The 17,158-nt window shown below is 65.2% G+C and overlaps 1 protein-coding gene across 9 annotated transcripts in view; it reads left to right on the top strand.

The window, feature by feature from the left end:
• The first annotated feature begins 645 nt into the window (after positions 1-645).
• The window catches only part of CEP131 (centrosomal protein 131), a 19,700-nt gene continuing 3,187 nt past the window's right edge, over positions 646-17,158 (top strand). Inside the window, exons 1-21 of one of the 9 annotated variants that reach the window (XM_040456636.1) lie at positions 646-836; positions 978-1,183; positions 2,996-3,197; positions 3,811-3,920; positions 4,417-4,531; positions 4,730-4,869; positions 8,719-8,832; positions 9,673-9,828; positions 11,054-11,171; positions 11,506-11,622; positions 11,870-12,035; positions 12,512-12,606; positions 13,057-13,353; positions 13,494-13,670; positions 13,745-13,864; positions 14,035-14,160; positions 14,539-14,655; positions 15,470-15,572; positions 16,311-16,512; positions 16,749-16,856; positions 16,938-17,055. In XM_040456636.1, the coding sequence (XP_040312570.1) occupies positions 3,012-3,197; positions 3,811-3,920; positions 4,417-4,531; positions 4,730-4,869; positions 8,719-8,832; positions 9,673-9,828; positions 11,054-11,171; positions 11,506-11,622; positions 11,870-12,035; positions 12,512-12,606; positions 13,057-13,353; positions 13,494-13,670; positions 13,745-13,864; positions 14,035-14,160; positions 14,539-14,655; positions 15,470-15,572; positions 16,311-16,512; positions 16,749-16,856; positions 16,938-17,055 (2,685 nt within the window). In that variant the 5' untranslated portion in view covers positions 646-836; positions 978-1,183; positions 2,996-3,011. Of the gene's footprint in view, positions 837-870; positions 1,184-2,995; positions 3,198-3,810; positions 3,921-4,416; positions 4,532-4,729; positions 4,870-6,586; positions 7,274-8,718; positions 8,833-9,672; positions 9,829-11,053; positions 11,172-11,505; positions 11,623-11,869; positions 12,036-12,511; positions 12,607-13,056; positions 13,354-13,493; positions 13,671-13,744; positions 13,865-14,034; positions 14,161-14,538; positions 14,656-15,469; positions 15,573-16,310; positions 16,513-16,748; positions 16,857-16,937; positions 17,056-17,158 lie in introns of those variants that run through there. The other 8 variants (XM_040456638.1, XM_040456635.1, XM_040456641.1 and 5 more) reach the window with 8 other exon arrangements.

The raw sequence follows: 17,158 nt of genomic DNA, 5'->3' as shown, positions 1-17,158 counted from the left end.
AGTGGAGTTTTTCAGGGAAGGGGCGCAGGGGGACCCACGTGTCCAGAGCAGCAGTGGGGAGAGAGCCAGGACCGCGTGGGAGCCCAGCAACGGAGTGGGAGCCCGGCCACGGCATGGAAGACCGGACTGCGTGGGAGCCCGAGGAGGACGTGAGAGCCTGGGGACAGCGTGGGAACTCGGGGACCGCGTGGGAACCGAGGAGGGCGGGGAGGACGTGAGAGCCCGGGGAGGACGTGGGAACCGGGACCGCGTGGGAGCCCAGGGCCGCTAGGATGCCAGCGCAGGCCGACCGGGTCGCTCAGAAAGAGGGGCCCGCAGCGCCACGCTGCCGGCCCCGACTCGCCCTCGGTCCTCTCTCTTTCCCCGCCTCTTCTCCCTGAGGCTCCGCCCAGGTCCCGCCCCATACCAGCAGAGATCCCGCCTCCTCTGACTGCGTCCAATCGGCGGCCCGCTGCCACAAGCGGGGGGCGGGGAGATGCGCCGTTCCTCGAGGCTCCTCCCACGCCTGAACGTCCCGAAGGACAGCCAGGCACCCAATGGGCTCTCGGGACGGCCGGAGCGGGCAGCCGGTCGGCCAATCCGGAGGCGGCGCGGGCAGGAAAGGCGGGCCTCGGTGACGGACAGGGGAGGAGGTGCCAGGCTGGTTGCTGGTTGCTAGCTGCCGCCGCTCACGCTACGGCCCGGTCGCTTCATTGTCACCTGGGCCTCGGAGCCAGGGCCAGGGTGCGAGGTCGTCAGCCTGAAGCCGGGGCCCCGGGCGTCCCACGCCGGAGGGCCTCGCACATCCGCCGCGGGCCGGCCTCGCAGGCTCCGCGCCCCAGGCCCGGCTCGCGCAGGTGAGGGGGTCCCCGCGCAGGTGACGGGCCCCAGCCCCTGTAGGTGAGGGCTGCTGCGCAGATGAGAGGGGCTCGCGCGGATGAGGGAGTCCGGGGCCCGCGCAGGTGAAGTCTTTCCCCCTTCTCCCCTACCCCGTGCAGGTGTGTCGGGGTGGGGGGCCTGCACCGGTGAGCGGAGTCCAATCAAAGGTCTCAGGTCCCACCACCTTGAGCCAGATCCTTGGGAGACCGGGAGCTGCCCGGTGGAGAAGCTGCCAGGGGTCCTGGGTCAGCCCATCTTGAGGAGTCTGGGCAGAGGCCCTGGACACCCACCGTGGGCTGCTGGGAGAGACATCTTTGTCTGCAAGGTGAGGTCTGGCCTGGAGGTTTCCACGGAGAGGCTGTGTTTACCATCCCGCGTGCTGCCGCTCCCGTGGCTGGGAAAGCTGGCCAGCCTGGGTCCAGCTGGGTGTGGCCAGTGCCCTGGGGAGAGGAGGGTGTTAAATTTCACCCACACGACCGGAAATGCATAACTGAGGACACCGACCTGGTGAATGGCAGGACAGCTCTGTGCTCCAGGCCGGAGAGGCAGGGGCACCTGGCCACGGGGCGCCCCACAAGTGTGTGAGGGGGCTGGGGGGCTGAAGGAGGCCGCAGCACTGACCGTGGGTGGTAATGGCGTGTGCCTGTCGGCCCACCAGAGTCCTCGGTGGCAGGGAGGGCTGCCTCTTCTCTGTGGTACCGGCTCGTGCACTCGTCCACTCCTGTTGCTTGAGAGCTTGCCACGTGCCAGGGCCGTGTGGTCCCTGTCCTCACGGAGATAATGTTCTCCGTGAAGGGGAGGGGGTCAGACGTTGCAGACCGCCCATGAGGCAGGGTGAAGGAAAATAAAGCAGGACGAGGGAGCAAAGTGATGGCCCGGTGGCCCTCTGAATAAAGGGGGTGCCTCGTGACATCCCAGGGGAAGAGGCTCCTGGCAGAGGGACCCGCAGGATGGAAACAGGCCGGCCCAGTTTGAGGAGCTGCAGGAAGGCTGGTTTGGCTGAAGCAGAGCGAGGGGTGGCAGTGAGGAGGTCACAGAGAGAGCAGGGTCAGATCTGAGGGGTGTTGGGCATTTAGACTTTATTCTCTGTGCCAAGCGGACCCTCAGAAGGTTTTCAGCAGGGACACAGTGTGATCTGAGACCTGGTGGAGAAACATCAGCCCCGGCCGCCGTGCGGGGAGGGGCCGGGAAGGCGCGGTGCGCTTGTCCGGGTTCAGGGAGAGGGGGCTCAATCCGGGTTGTGGAGGGGAAGGATGTGTGGGGAGAGGGCGCAGCTGGCTGGGTTGCTGAGGGAGCAGGTGTGGCGCTGAAGGGGAAGATGTCAGGATGAGGTCGAGGTCCTTGGCCTGAGCCAGTTACAAAGCATGACCCCTGGGGAGGGGGCAGCCAGAGGTGGGAGTCAGGGTTCTGTTTTGGTCTCTCTGGGGCTGAAGCGCCAAATGCACGGCTGGTCATGAGCCAGGAGTTAGGGAACCGAGGGGGCAGGAGCTGGCAGCCGCTGATTGGAGCCGGGAGGCCAGACGAGGTCCCCCAGGGGAGAGGGTGGGTGGAGGAGAGGCCGGGGTTGAGCCCCGGGGGCCCTCCGACTTCAGGGGGGGGAGTGGGGGGGGGCAAGGAAGGCTGTGAAGGGTGCCTGGTGCCAGGAGGGGGGGGGACCTGGACACGAGAGGGCAGATGCCCCATCGCAGAAGCTCATGGGTTTCTGGAGGTTCCGAGGAAACGGAAGGGGTTCCGTGGCCAGACAAGCTATGGCCCCTGGGTTGGGCAGCGTCAATCAGACCAAGTCCTGGTTTGAACGTGTTGAGTGTTCACGTAGCCGCCTTGTCCACACCTCAGGACGACCCCAGGAAGAGGCACTTTCTCAATACCCATTTTACAGATGAAGGAGGTGAGGCTCAGACAGATGGAGTAGCTGTCTTGGGGTGGGGGATGGGGTAAATGCTGCCTCAGGCCACCCTCAGGCAGGGTCCCTACGGAGAGGTGTCCCTGTGGCCCGGAGCCCTGCTCTGCCACGTGGCTTCTTTTCCCGACAAAGGAGCCCCACCGCCCAGTGAGGAGGGTGGCGGTGGTGTGGTGGTGTGCCGGGAGGCCTGGTTCCTCAGAAGGCATCCCCCTGCACCTCTTCTTGCCTGCTCAGGGCCCTTGCAGCCTCCATGAAGGGCTCCCGGGCCGCCAGCGCTCCCTCCGGCCCCCCCGAGGGCAGCCCAGAAGGTGTGAACCTGAGCCTGACGGGCCTCCCTCCGCCTGTGTCCTGGCGCCCCAACAGCGCCTCCGCTGCCAAGCCTATCGCCCGCTCCTTCTCCGCGGTCTCGGGCAGTGAGCCAAGGAGGAAGGCACTGGTGAGTGCTGGGGCCGGAGGTGTCCAGGGCCGGCGGGGGCTCCAGCTCACAGGTCGGAGCGATCTCCCCAAGAGGTCAAGGCCAGGGTCGGTCGCCGGTCTGAGGCAGAACCGAAATCACCAGCCTCTCGGCCCCTCTCGCTCCGCCAGCTTTAGGATTTGGGTCCTCAAGAAGCATGGTGACCTTGGGAGGGTGAGGGATATAAGCCCCCAGCGGCCTTGAGGAAAGCCCGGTGGGCAGGTGGGCGGCAGGCACTGCGGCGGAAGCGAGCCCACCACGTTCCCTGGGTAGCCGGTGGTGGGGAGGACGAGGCCGGAGGACGAGGCCGGGCAGCCTCTGCCGAAGCCCCCAGGCCAAGCCTCACGCACTTCCTCCCGGACCCTCACCAGCCAGGGGTGAAGGGTGCCCACTTCATCCAGGAAGACGGGGCTTCTAGAGGTTTCCCGCGGCCATGCCCGGGACCCTGCACTGCTCTCGTCCACGAGAGCCGGGAGACCCTTCTTGCCACGTCCACCCGCTCGCCCTGAATCTGTTCTTCCAGGCCTGGTGTGGCTCGGGGTGAACTGGTGAGTGTCTGAAACCCACGGGGACGGATGTTTCTTCCTTTCTACAGGAGGCCACAGGGCCCGGAGGTTCCCGAACCATCAACAACCTTCGCAGATCTAACAGCACCACGCAGGTCCACCAGCCACCAGCCGGCCAGGCGTGGACCGGCCCCCTCAGGTGACCCCTGCCCCCTCTCAGGTGACCCCTCCCCCTCCCCCTCAGGTGACTCCCAGCACACTCCTCTCCTGCCTCTGTCAGCCCTTCTTCCAGCCCCACAGCTTGGCCACAGGCTGGGCAGCGGGGCCTGACGTGACCTGCACCCAGGCCAATGCTGCAATGGGCAGGCGGGCCGAGTCTTGACCCGTCTTATCTGCGAGTAGAGATGCGGACCCCAGGCCAGCACCCCCCATACCTGCTTCTTTCCCTCTGTCCCTGCTGCACTCTTCCCGTGGGTGTCGGGGTGGCCGCGGCCTAGGGTGTGAGCATCTCTCTCAGGCACGGTTGTCACATTATGGCTAAGAATCGACAGTTAAGCTGTTGGCTTGGGAACAGAATTCCCTTCCGGTGACCCGGCCCCTCCCTCCCCCTCGGAAGACGTGCCCATCCGTGCTCCTGGAGCCGACCCGCCCAGACGGAGTGACTGTCCCTGCTTGGCATCCTGTCTCCGACACAGGCCAGCCGAGGACCCCCACTTCCTGACACTCTTTGAGGGCAGCCCTGGTGGGAAAAAGAGGCTGACCGGTCTAAGCAAGGCCCCCAGCGAGAGGGGAGCCACGTGGAATGTCCTGGTAAGGGCCAGGGGCTGAGTCTAAGTGTCCCTTCAAGACTGACACCCGGTTCTTTGCTGTGGCCGCACCTGTGGGAGGGGCCGGCAGCAGGGAGGGGGTCCGTGTTAGCTCCCCATCCGTGTGCGAGGCAGTGGGGGACCTGCCTGGGGCCTGGGGTCCGCGGCCTGTGCAGCACATCACGGTCTGAGGTGGCGTCAGTGTCCTCGACAGGATGACCACCCCAGGGCCTTCGACTCGCCACCCGACTCCGGGAGTCCTGGCACCCTCAGCGCGCCGGTGGGCCCACGGAGGAGAGAGTGCACCGTCCCCCTGGCCCCCAACTTCACTGCCAACAACAGGTGGGACCTGAGGCGGGTGCCACACAGGGACCCCAACCACTGAAGCGCCTGGGGACTGAGTGTCTTATTTGTGGCAGGTGCCCTGTGCTTTGGAATGAATGACTGAGGGCACAAGTGACTGGTTTTCTCCACCCAGGGGCCCGGGGGGGGGGGGGGGGGGAGGCCACGGGGTGGCACCTTGCACCCGGGGAAGGAAGCCATGGGGTGGCACCTTGCACCCGGGGGCTCTGCTGGCCCAGGGTTGCTCGCCCAGGGCTCCTGCAGACCTCCATCCGCCCTCTCCTCTGTGGGGCGGCCTGTCTCCCCAGGACCCGAGACGCCCAGCTTAGCTCTTGAAGAGGTCAGAGTAAGGCTCAGGGGAGGTTCTTGGGCCTCCGGGAGGGGTGGAGCAGGCGGACTCGGGCGGGCCCTGCTCACTGGGTGCCGAGAGCTGGTTGGTGTGCAGGCCGCACCGCCCACGGCAGGACAGAAGCAAGCACGTGCAGAGGGATGGCCACGACGCTGGGGTCTGCAGAGGGCTAGGCAAGCTGGCCTTGGTGGTGGGGCTGGTGGCCGGTGGTTGTCAGGGTGGGCAGGGGGCCTGGAGAAGCCGCCAAGGAATTCAGGGTCGGCACAGCCGCCCTCGGCTGCAGAGCCGGTCCCCCTCGCTCTTGGCCTCAGGGGGACCAGTGGGCAGAGGGACAAGGACATACATGTGCCTCAGCGCAAGAAAGAACTTCTTAACGCCCAGAGCCATGCATCAGAGGAAGAGTCTTGGATCGTCTACCAGAGTCAGCACGGGAAGATTCTTCCTTTTGATGCAAGAATTTAAATTAACATTAATTTTGGAGGCACCTAGGTGGAATCAGCCGATTCTTGATTTGTGCTCAGATCATGATCTCATGGTCGTGGGATGGAGCCTGCTTGAAGTTGTCTCTCCCGCTGCCTCTCCCTCTGCCCCCCTCCCCTGCTCACACGCATGCGCACTCCCTCTCTCTAAAAAAAAACTTTTTAAATTTTAATTTCTGTCAGTGATGCATGCGCACAGCTAAATAGCGGAGCAGTGGGAGTGCCTGGAGGGCTCAGTCGGATAAGTGGCCGACTTCGGCTCAGGTCATGATCTCACGGTTCGTGGGTTCGAGCCCCACGTCGGCTTCTGTGCTGACAGCTCAGAGCCTGGAGCCCGCTTTGGATTCTGTGTCTCCTTCTCTCTCTGATCCTCCCTGCTTGCTCTCTCTCTCTCAAAAATAAATAAAGATGAAAAAAAAATGCTTTTAAAGCAGAGCAGCACCACACACTTAAAATAAAAGCAACAAACCCACTACCCCTTCCCCCAGAACTGAGTCCTGCTTCCCGGAACCAGCTTTCTTTCTTTCCTTTTTTTTTTTTTTTTTTAACGTTTATTTATTTTTGAGAGACACAGAGAGACAGAGAATGAGCAGGGGAGGAACAGAGAGAGAGGGAGACACAGAATCCGAAGCAGGTTCCAGGCTCTGAGCTGTCAGCACAGAGCCTGATGCGGGGCTCGAACTCACGAACCGTGAGGTCATGACCTGAGTCGAAGTCAGTTGCTTAACTGACTGAGCCACCCAGGCGCCCCTCTTTCTTTCTTTTTTTTTAAAAAATGTTTATTTACTTTGAGAGAGAGAGTGAGCACACGTGCAGGGAGGGGCAGAGAGAGAGAATCCCAAGCAGTCTCCATGCCTTGGGGGCCGATCCCATGACCTTGGGATCATGACCTGAGCCGAAATCAAGAGTCAGACGCTTGACCGCCTGAACCTTCCAGGCGCTTCTGGAAGCAGCTACTTTCAAGCAGTTTCTTCTAGTATTTTCTAGAAAACAGTTATGAAAATGTGCTCATGGTGTTCGTTGTTGACTGTTTTCGACCTTGGATGCATGCAATCCACGTGGCAGGCGAGCCTTTGCTCCCCTGTGGCCGCCTTGTGAGTCTTCCCCTGTCCTTCCACACTGGCAGAGCTGAGTCCGTCAGATCTGGGCCACGGGGCCACGCTGTCACACAGGGGCTCTTCCCGGTCCTAGTTCTGAGTTCACAACTTTTTTTTTTTTTTTTTTTTGCTGTGGGACTTGGGAGCGCTGCTTAACCTCCCTGGGCCCCAGGATGCTCATTTATACTAAGGGGCCGCCGTTGTGTCTGCCCCACAGGGTCAGGAGGGTTTGACGGGTGAGCCGGGAGCCTCTTAGAGCAGCGCAGTGCACCTGTCTTTCCCAGAGCTAGAAACGATCGCTCCTTTTTCCCTAGCTGCTTGTCTGTGTCTCGGCCGCCTGTCCCAGACTTGACAAGAGAAGGCTGAAACTGGCCTCTGCACCGGGACCCCAGCAGGGGCCCCTCCTGTCCCAGGGGCCTGGCTTCTCCCGAGGTCCCAGCGGTCCGCCCCCCGTGCGACCTCCGCTTCCTCTGTCTTCTGTGAGCACATCCTCCGCCAGACTCCGGAGCCAGGGTGCTGGGCAGGGAGAGGTTTCAGGACTGTGCGCAGTCGTTCCCTTTCTTTGCGCCGCTGTTCCCGGGATTGGGGTTGCTGAGCGGATCCGACTACGGGCACCGCTCCCGTCTCCTCTGCCTTCCGCTCCGTCCCCGCGCAGCCCTCCGTTCCACGAGCGCCTCCTGCTCCCGAGGGCGTCTGCCTGCCTTCCGGCTCGGGGCGCGTGGTTTTCCTTCTTGCGTCTCTGACGACAGCGGGGAACAGTGGCTGGCAACCTGCACCAGCTGCGGCGGGGGGCGGGGGAGGGTGCTGGCTGGCTGTTCGTCCCGCCTCTGCGCGCAGGGACGTCTGAGGTCACCGTGCTGGGAATGTTGAAGGTGACAAACGTTGCAAGTCCGAGCTTTTCCTGCCGAGAACAGGCTGCTAACGCTTGTCCTTGCGGCCCGGCCCGGCCATCAGCATGGATTCTTTGGGACACCCTCCCTCTGCTTACTGTTGTCTCCACCACATCCTGTTTGTTGGCCTCTAGCGTGCGGGTTGTTCCTCAAACGTCTGGAATACTGGCTCTGCCAGCATCTAAGAGGGGGCCCTAAAAGTTGCCTGGTGGCTCACTTGGGGGTGCCCAGGCAGGAACCCAGCTGGTGTCCTGGGGGTCGGCACGTATCAGTGTCTGGGCGGCTCAGCCTCTCTGGGTGCAGGGAGTGGGGGGGGGGGGGGGGGTTTCTGGGCCCCCGCCCCGGGGTTAGGTCCCTGGCCGCCACTGCTGTGGGCCCGGCGGGAGAGGGCATGGCGGTGTCCTGCTCAGTGCACAGACCTTGCTTCTCCTGCAAGGCCAGCCTGTTGTCTGGAGCGCAGGGTGGGCTTGGTGCCTGGGTGCAAGGGTGCAGGAGGGATCTGGGGTGCAGCGTTCCTTTGGAAGAGCCAGGTGCCCCCACTTCCGGCTCATGCCTGGGGCTCCAGGGGGGCAGACCAGCCGCTTCGGGGCCTCTCCCCTGTCCCTCCATGTGTCACTTACCACTGGCCCTTCCTCATCCTGCTAAAACTTAGCAGTCGTGTCTTCGCGGCAGCCTCCTCCCGCATTCCCTTGGTCCCTGTGTGTTTATACCGTGCGTGTTCCTTCCGGTGGGTGAGAGAGGGGCGGGGAGAGAGCGGTGTCTGCCTCCCCTCGCGTTTCCCTGGCACAGAGACGCCCATTCCCTGTTGACGGATAGCCTGACCTTCTCCCTGCAGCAGGTCTCTGCTGTTTGCAGACACCTCGGGGCCTGCTCCGTGGGAGTCCCTGGGTGGAGCTGTCCCGGGTCCCGAGAAGGACCCTACTGTCGGTGTGGTGGCCGCGGTGGGGCCCCAGGGATGCCTGGACAGTGCCGCGGTGAGACGACTCGGGCTGTGCCGCCTCCCGGAGCCTGACGCCACCCGTGTCTTCCGGCAGGAGCAACAAGGCTGCCGTGGGCAACCGCGTCACCACCATGCTGCACAACCGCTACAGCCCCTCGGAGAAGGCGCCGCCGCCCAAGAGCTCCAACCACACGGCTCCCTCCCTCAAGTAAGGCGGGCTCTGGCCTGGGGCAGGTCCGGGAGCTGATGCGCGGCAGGACCCCGGGCGCCCCCGGAGCTGCGGCCCTCGCCAGCCGGGGGCACCGGGGCAGAGAGACACCAGACCTGGGTGGGCGATCACCCCCGGCGAGGGGTCCCTGCCGAGGAAGCCGTAGCCTCTCCCCGAGTCTCCGGCCCCCTGGCTGAGGCCAGAGCAGCCCGGACCCGTCACCCCCACCCCCCTGCCCGGCACACCCAGAGTCAGGGATTGCCCGTCGGCTCTCGTGGGTCACCGTCTGGCTCTGGGATCTTGTGACTTTGAGACTTTTTCATTTTTTAATTATTATTATTATTTTTTTATTTATTTTGAGAGAGAGCGACACACGTGGGCATGTGCTTGTGGGCATGTGCACATATGCACAGGGTTGGGGGAAGGAGCAGACAGAGAGGGAGAGAGAGAGGATCCCAAGCAGACACCACACTATCAACAGAACCCGACACGAGGCTCAGCCTCATGAACCATGAGATCGTGACCTGAGCCCAAGTCGAGAGTGGGATGCTTAACTGCCTGAGCTACCCAGATGCCCCAGACCCCTTTGCTTTTTGTAACGGAAAGAGCCCAGTAATCCACGACGTGGGCCCTGTGTGGGGGGCAGGTGGTCCTGGGGATCGACTAGCGTGTGGGAACCGGGGGCCGTGCCCACTCCCAATGTCCTGTGGGTGTGTCCTTCCAGGCCCAAGGCCCTGGGATGGGGCTGAGGCAGCCCCGCTTCTCGAAGGCAGAGCTGCCCACCGGGGCCGTGAGTGGGCCTGGGCCGGCACAGCGAGCCCCTTTTTCTCTTCCCGTTAGCAATATCCTCAAGGCGGCCACCGGTGAGGGGGAGAGCGGCGGCTCCGGGAAGCCACACAAGAACTTTTCCAGCAGCAACCACGTGGCCCAGAACAACGCCGGGGCCACCCCGGGTCTGCTCAGACGGAAGGAGGTGACAGAGGAGGAGGCTGAGAGGTGACCGCGGGCGGGGGGCCGGGAGGGAGCCTGAAGCTCCCCTGATAGAAATTTCCACTTAAGAAAATGTCAGGAAGAGGCAAATCGGGAGAAGGCGGAAATAGAGCCACAGCTGCCTGGGGCCCGTGGCTGCAGAAGGGGGTCCTTCCGGGGGGTGACAGAAATGCTCTAAATCTGGGTCACACTGCCAGTCGTACGACCCTGTAAATTTATGAAAAATCGCTGAACCGTATACTTAAAATGGATAGATTTTATGGTATCTAAATTGTACGTCACTAAAACTGTTAGTTAAGAAAGCATTACGTGGAAGGAAGACATAAAACTAAAAACACCCCAAACGGCCTTATGGCCCCGTCCCCTGAATCTCCCTCCAGGGGGGCAATGAGGGTGGGCTGCAGCCGGACCTTCCGCCGGGGCCCCCGGTCCAAGGTGTCGCTCCCGGTCAGGAACCTTGTGCTGGTCAGAGTGTGGGAGCCAACACCTGGTGGGTGGCCACCGCTGCTGTCCCGTGGGAGCCTGGGGACGGGGCCCTGGGGGTGGGCGCGTGGGAGGAGCCGGCAGCCAGGTGCTTCCCGCCTGGCTGTGCATCAGCGTACAGGCCCCTCTGTGCGCCTGTCCCGAAGCCGCCGGCGACCATCCATGTCCTGGATGCTCCGTTAGGGCTTTTGCTGAGTAAATCGGCAGGGGGTCCTTAGAGCCGGGGTTAAGGCTTTTTAGAGTTTACTCAGCTTTACTGAGTCAAAGTGATTGATGTACGATAAAATGCACCCGTTTTAGATGTATTGCTGGCTGAGTTTGGGCGCGTGTATGCAGCTCTGTGGTCTGCAGGTACAGCCACCAAGACACAGGACCCCCGGAGGGCTTTTATCCAGCTCCAGACCCCACCCTGGCCACACCCATCTGTTCCCTTAGGGCTTTGCCTTTTCTAGAATAGTCTATGGCCCGAGTACTCAGCCTGTGGCCTATCATGCCCGGCCAGGTCTCTGGTTTGTTGCTTTTTGTCGGTGAATAGCATCCACCATCAGGACTGCAGCGCCCACCCACAGACCCACAGCCGGGTGTGCCGGGCACGGCGCTGGGCCTTTGGGTTATTTCTGGTGACTGCGCACAGAGCCTGCGAATGGGCGTTTTCACCTCCCCTGGGGAGTGCAGCCGTCACTCGCTCACCCGGGTCGGCGGCTGCCTGGGGCCCTGCCTCAGTCCTGCGCCCTCCTGCCCCCCGCAGGTTTATCCACCAGGTGAACCGGGCTGCCGTCACCATCCAGCGCTGGTACCGCCAGCAGGTGCACAGGCGCCAGGCCAGAGCCGCCCGTCGGGAGCACCTGCTCGCGTCGAAGCGAGAGGTCAGCGGAGGGGTGTGTGAGCTGTGCCCCGAGGAGGCAGGCGGGAATCCCAGGGGACCCGGCTGCATACAGTGGAGTTTCTGGGACCAGCGGGATTGAAACGTGGAATTGCCCCATGGGCCCACACCCCATGTGGGGGCTCCCTTCCTCCCTGCCCTGAGTCAGGGCCCCTGCTCCGAGATGCAGAGCTGTCTCCCCACTCGAAGGAGCCGCTGGCCACCTGCAGGGAGGCAGGCTGGGGGACCGGGGGCGGGTGGGGGGGGGTGGTCGCGTGGAAACCCAGGTCTGGACGAGCACCCCCACCTTCGCCATCAAACCAGCTGTGGTTCCACAGGAACAGCGGCAGCAGCTGGGAGACAGGAACGTGCCGGACCTGCAGCAACAGAAGGAGGCGGCCAGGAGGAAGGTCCGGGAGGAGAAGGCGCGCCAGGCCAGGCGATTGGCCGTTCAGGTGCCTGGGGTGCCCTGAGCAGGAAGCCCAGGGCGGAGTCAGCAGACAACTGCTGGGTACACCCCCTGTGCCTGAGAGCGAGACTGTGCTCCTGGGGGACCCCTGCCTGCTGCCTTCCCTGAGCCCTCCTGCCCCCAGCCCCTGGACGCTGGGCCTCGGGGCAGCTTGGTGGGGGGAGGGGGGACGGGAAGGGCAGGGCAGCCGGCTTGTGCTGGGCGAGGCTTCTCAGAGGGGCCCCTCACGGCAGGAGCTCCAGCAGCAGAAGCGAGCCCAGAAGTCAGGCGATCCTGAGCCTGGGCTGCAGAAGGAAGCGCGAGAGACTGAGAAGCCCCAGCCCGCTCAAGAGTCCGCCCTGAGGCCGGGCAGCACCGCTCGGGCCCACCGGACCCACAAGGCCAATAACACCAGCGCGGGTGAGCCCAACAGAGGCCTGCCCCACCTCTGCCTCCCAGCTCTAGGCACTCTCAAGGTCATGGCCCTGCCCCGTGCCCCGCCCCCTCCCTCTGGGAGGGCAGTGGCCAGGAAGGAGGCGTGGCCTCTGCTGCCGTCCCTTGGCTCCGCCTGCTTCCGCCCTGGAGGAGGGGCCTCGGCTGTCCAGACCCCTCCCGCTTCTCCACCGTCGCCCCTCTTGTTCTGAAGCTGGACACGATGACCCTAAGGACCAGTGAGGCCGAGGGTTCTGGGGTGGTTGCACCAGTTTCCCTGACCTTTCACCCCAGAAGGTCAGGGTTCCGGAATGTTCCCTCTGCTCCGCATGCAGTCTGCCGTGGTCCCCGCTGCCACGTGCTCTCCCTCCCGTGCGTGTGGTCTCTTCTCAAGGGCCCCTCCAGATTTGCTGCCCCCAGGTGGGGCGATGCCCCCGTGACCAACGCTCTGCTCTGTCGTGCAGGAGCTGGCTTCCGTTCCGCAGGCGCAGAGGACCCCTGCCAGCCGGCCTCCAACTCCTCCCCAGAGCCCCGGCAGTTTCCAGAGAACAAGCCTCAGGTGTCCATACAGCCCTTTCTGTCCACCCTCCCCCTCAGCCTGGGTGGCCCGAGCCCGCCCCTGTGTGGCTGTGGGGTCACTCAGACTGGGAAAGGCTGCTGGGAATGGGTCTTGTTGCCCTAAGGCAGGGCGGGGGGCAGTGTCTCACGATTGCCCTGGAATCCGTCTGGGCTCTCACAGATGCCCTGGGGTGGGGCCCGAAGTCCGTGCCCACAGAAGAGCGCAGGAAGCTCAGAGGTAGGGTGTGGGCCAAAGCTGCCGGGCCGAGGGGCGAGGAGGCCCGGCCACCCTTCTCCTTTTCCTGGAGGTGGGTCGGGGTGCACCTGATCCATGTGGCTGAGTGGCCGTGGGCCGGTGCAGAGGAGGCCTTCCTCTCCCTGCCTGCACAGATCTCTGGGGTCTTGGCCTCTAATGGCCTCAGCGGTTGTCCCTCCTGCCTGTCCGCTGCAGGATGCCGGCTCCCAGGACGTGGCCAGTGAGGATCTGGAGGTGGTGGGCCCCGCCAAGGGCAAGGCCCAGTCCAGGGCGACCCTGGATGAGCTGCTGGCTACGCTAAGGCTGCTGGAGGAGGAGCCCGAGCCGCTGCCCAACCCCAGGGCCTATCACAAGGACAAATACTCCTGGACCGACGAGGTGACCGCGGGCTGCCCAGGAGTGGGGAACGGGTGCCGCCTCTCCGCCAGCGCGCCCCTGGGCGATGCCCTGCAAGCATCTGGGCAGGCTGAGAGGCCCTTCCTTCCAGACCAGGTCCGGCCGCCTTCCCCAGCCGTCCCTGCACTCGCTCCACCCCTGCCTCCCACCCGGGGGTCCCTGAGGAGCTTCCGGAGGGCCAGCCCAGTGTCCTCGGCCGCCCCTCAGCCCCTGATGCCGTGCCCCCTCCCCTGTAGGAGGACGATGCCAGCTCCCTGACGGCAGACAATCTGGAGAGGTTTGGGAGGCTCGGCACGTGTGCCAGTCCCCCCGAAGACGGGGCTCTGCTCTCGGAGGCCAAGCTGCAGAGTATCATGAGCTTTCTGCACGAGATGGAGAAGTCGGGCCAGGACCGGCCGGCCTCAGCCCCTCAGGTGCGGAGGGTCCCCGGGGAGGGCGCCAGGTCATCACCTGCCTGGCCGTCACCTGACTCACACCACCTTCCCAGGAGCTGGTGCCGGACGAGGGGCGCCTGGAGCCCACGTCCACGGTGAGCTCGTCTGTGATGCGGCTGAAGCTGGAGGTGGAAGAGAAGAAGCAGGCAGTGGGGCTGCTGCAGAAAGCGCTGGTAACGTCCCGCCGGTTCCCCGTCCCGTCCCCATCCCTGTCCCCATCCCTGTCCCCGTCCTGGGCCGTCGCCGCGTCACCACCCTGGCAAATCCTCACACACGCTGCAGGGCCATTACTGCTTTGCCCCTGGTCCCCCGTGTCCCACCTCTCCTCCCCCCACCCCCACAGGTGCAGCAGCGGGACCTCACCGTCAGGCGGGTCAAGGAGACTGAGAAGGAGCTGGGCCGGCAGCTGCGGCAGCAGAGGGACCACTACGAGGCCACCATCCAGCGGCATCTGTCCTTCATTGACCAGGTGCCACCGCCTAGGCAGCCGGGCACCGGGGAAGAGGGGCCGGGACCTGCTGGGCCCAGGGGGTCGTTGGGTTCCAGACTGGCTTGGGCTGCACGGACACTTCTAGACCCACGGGGCTTCCTGGCAGGCCTGCTGCTCCCTTGTGTAGAAACCGCAGCATCTTCCGTGTGGGAGCTGCTTGACGGGCCAGCCCAGGGCGTCACTGGGTGGGTGCTCTCCCCGAGGCCACGTCCCCCGGCCACGCCCCTTGTCCACAAGCGCTCGCTCCTGCAGTCTCGGCCCCAGGGGAGCCCGGGACGGGAGGGGAGGTCAGTGGTCACAGGGGCAGGGCCCCATCTCAGGGCAGCCACCTGAGCCCCGGCCCTTGACCCGCCACAGCTGATTGAAGACAAGAAGGCCCTGGCAGAGAGGTGCGAGGCCGTGGTGGCGGAGCTGAAGCAGGGGGACCAGAGGCGCAGGGACAGGGAGGCCCAGGTGCAGGAACAGCATGAGCTGGTGAGCCCCTCGGGTGGGTGGCCGCGGCTGGAGTGGCGGCTCTGCAGCTCCAGCGCTCTCGGGCCCTGTGGGCGGTGGGGGTTGGGGGGACAGCCTCAGAGCAGGGGAGTCATGGGGGGTTTGAGAGCAAGATCACTGGGCCCACCGTGGAGGCTCGGGCCCGTGCCCCACACCCGGGACGAGGTGCTGCCCCAGCCCAGTCTCGTCCCTCTCTGGGCTGGAGCTGCGCTGGGTGCTAGACCCTGGGGCGGAGCCGGTTACCCCTCCCGTGTCACATACAAGGAGGCGGGGCTGGGAGGAGCCACCACCTGCCCTCAGTGCTGGCTGAGTGGGAGCCCGAACTGCCCCAGCTCTGGGCCCCTGGGCGGAGGGACCTCCCCTAGCTTTCCTGGCTTTGCCACCGAGGCCGGGGCCCTGCCTCATCGGGCTTTACTGGCAGCACCAGCCTTCTCCCCTGCCCAGCTTCACTTCCCATGGTGTGAGCAACGATGGCCCCCAGGCCGCGAGCTGGCTCGGGGGGGGGGGGGGGGGGGGGGGGGCACCAGCAGTGTTAAGCCCCCTCCCCCACAGCGACCGCAGGGGACAGCCAGGGTTGGGGGGCCTTCCGTCACGCAGAAGTGGGGACTCGGGGTACCCCAGTGGGGCCTCTGCAGGCCGATTACCTTCCCCCATCTCAAGCCTCCAGACTGGATCCTGCCTCCACCTCCAGGGAGGGCAGAATAGGACCACTGGCGAGTGCAGGGCCCCCGGGGCGGGGGTGGGGGGTGGCTGAGGGGCCGGGGTCTCTGTCAACTTCCTGTGTCCTTGCTGGCAGGAGATTAAGAAACTCAAAGAACTAATGAGTGCCACTGAGAAAGTCCGCAGAGAGAAGTGGATCAATGAGAAAACCCGAAAAATCAAGGAAATTACAGTCCGAGGTGGGGATGGGCCACACCTCGCTGGTCAGATGCTGACAGGCCACACGGCCCAGGGGGAGGCATGGGGGGCCTTTGAGCAGGAACAGCAGTTTCGGCTATGCCCGCAGTAGAGACGGCCTTCCAGGGCAGCTACGGGGCCTCAGGTGCTGCCGTCCAGCCAGCTTCAGGCCCGGAGGAGGCAGGGAGGGGGCTGGCCACACGGGCCAAGGACCTGGGACGGAGGGTGGGTCCAAGAGGAAGGGCGTGGCCTTCCCTCTGCGGCCAAACTCTTTCACCTTCCGGGGGTGCCAGCCAGGTGGGAGCATGGGGGACACACGGGGTTCCCTGCCACCTGGTCAGAGAGTAGGTCTGAGGGCTGACAGGGCTGCACCCACCACGCCTGGCCTGCGCCCGGCCCTCCCGCTCTAGGACGCTCTCTTCCCCAGTGACGGTCGCCTCCAAGGGGAGACCCCTTGGGCCAGAGCTCCACGGAGGCTGCAGGGCCGCCCGGAGGGAGAGGGATGGTGGTGGGCCCAGGTGGACTCAGCCTCGCCTCCACTGGAGCCTGGGGGGGGGGGGGGGGGGGGGGCCCCCCGGGGGGGGAACCCCCCCGGCCGGCTCCCCGTTCCGGCGCCCCGGTGGGCCACAATGGGGGGGGTCCCCTACAGCACTGGGGGCAAGGGTCAGGGCTGTAGGCAGCAGAGTGGGCAGAGGTCAGGGGTCCTCTGCGGCCCCTGCACAGCGGCGCCCTCCCTCCAGGCCTGGAGCCCGAGATCCAGAAGCTGATCGCCAAGCATAAGCAGGAGTTGAAGAAGCTCAAGGGCCTGCACGAGGCGGAGCTGCTGCAGGCGGACACGCGCGCGGCGCAGCGCTACGGCCGCCAGGTGGAGGAGCTGCGGGAGCACCTAGAGCGCGAGAAGGAGGCGCTGGGCCAGCAGGAGCGGGAGCGCGCCCAGCAGCGGTGCGTGGGCCCCCGGGGACGGGAGGATGCGGAGCGGAGCCGGGGAGGGCGGGGGACGCGGAGGCTGGCGCCGGGGGCGTGGCCTCCCTGCAAACCCCTTGAAGACGGCGGCGGCGGCGGCGGCGGCGGCGGCGGCGGCGTCGTCGTCGTCGTCGTCGTCGTCGTCGTCCCCGGGCCGCCGGGGCGGGCCGGCCACAGTGGCGGTCGCCCCCAGCTGAGGCTCTCTCGTCCCTCAGCTTCGAGCAGCACGTGGAGCAGGAGCAGCGGGCCCTGCAGCAGCAGCGACGGCGGCTCTACGGCGAGGTGGCCGAGGAAAAGGAGCGGCTGGGCCAGCAGGCAGCCAGGTGCCACCGGGAGGGGCCCGGGCGCCGAAGGCCGCCACCGCCCCCCCGCCCAGCTGACCTCTCACCTCCCCCTCCCCCCAGGCAGCGGGCAGAGCTGGAGGAGCTGAGGCAGCAGCTGGAGGAGAGCAGCGCTGCCGAGGGCCGGGCCCTCAGGGCCGAGTTTGAGAAGGGGAGAGAGGAACAGGAGCGCAGGCACCAGGTGGGCAAGCCCGCGACCGACCGCGCCCCGCCTCGCACCTTTGCCCTGGCGCTCCCCCTCCCCCGTCCCCCTGCGTCTCCCGCGTCCCCGTGCACCCTTCCAC

Source organism: Herpailurus yagouaroundi, unplaced genomic scaffold, assembly GCF_014898765.1.
Source record: "Herpailurus yagouaroundi ecotype Mexico unplaced genomic scaffold, PumYag 217, whole genome shotgun sequence".
Lineage (NCBI taxonomy): Eukaryota > Metazoa > Chordata > Mammalia > Carnivora > Felidae > Herpailurus > Herpailurus yagouaroundi.
This window is presented reverse-complemented; position numbering and strand designations above follow the sequence as displayed.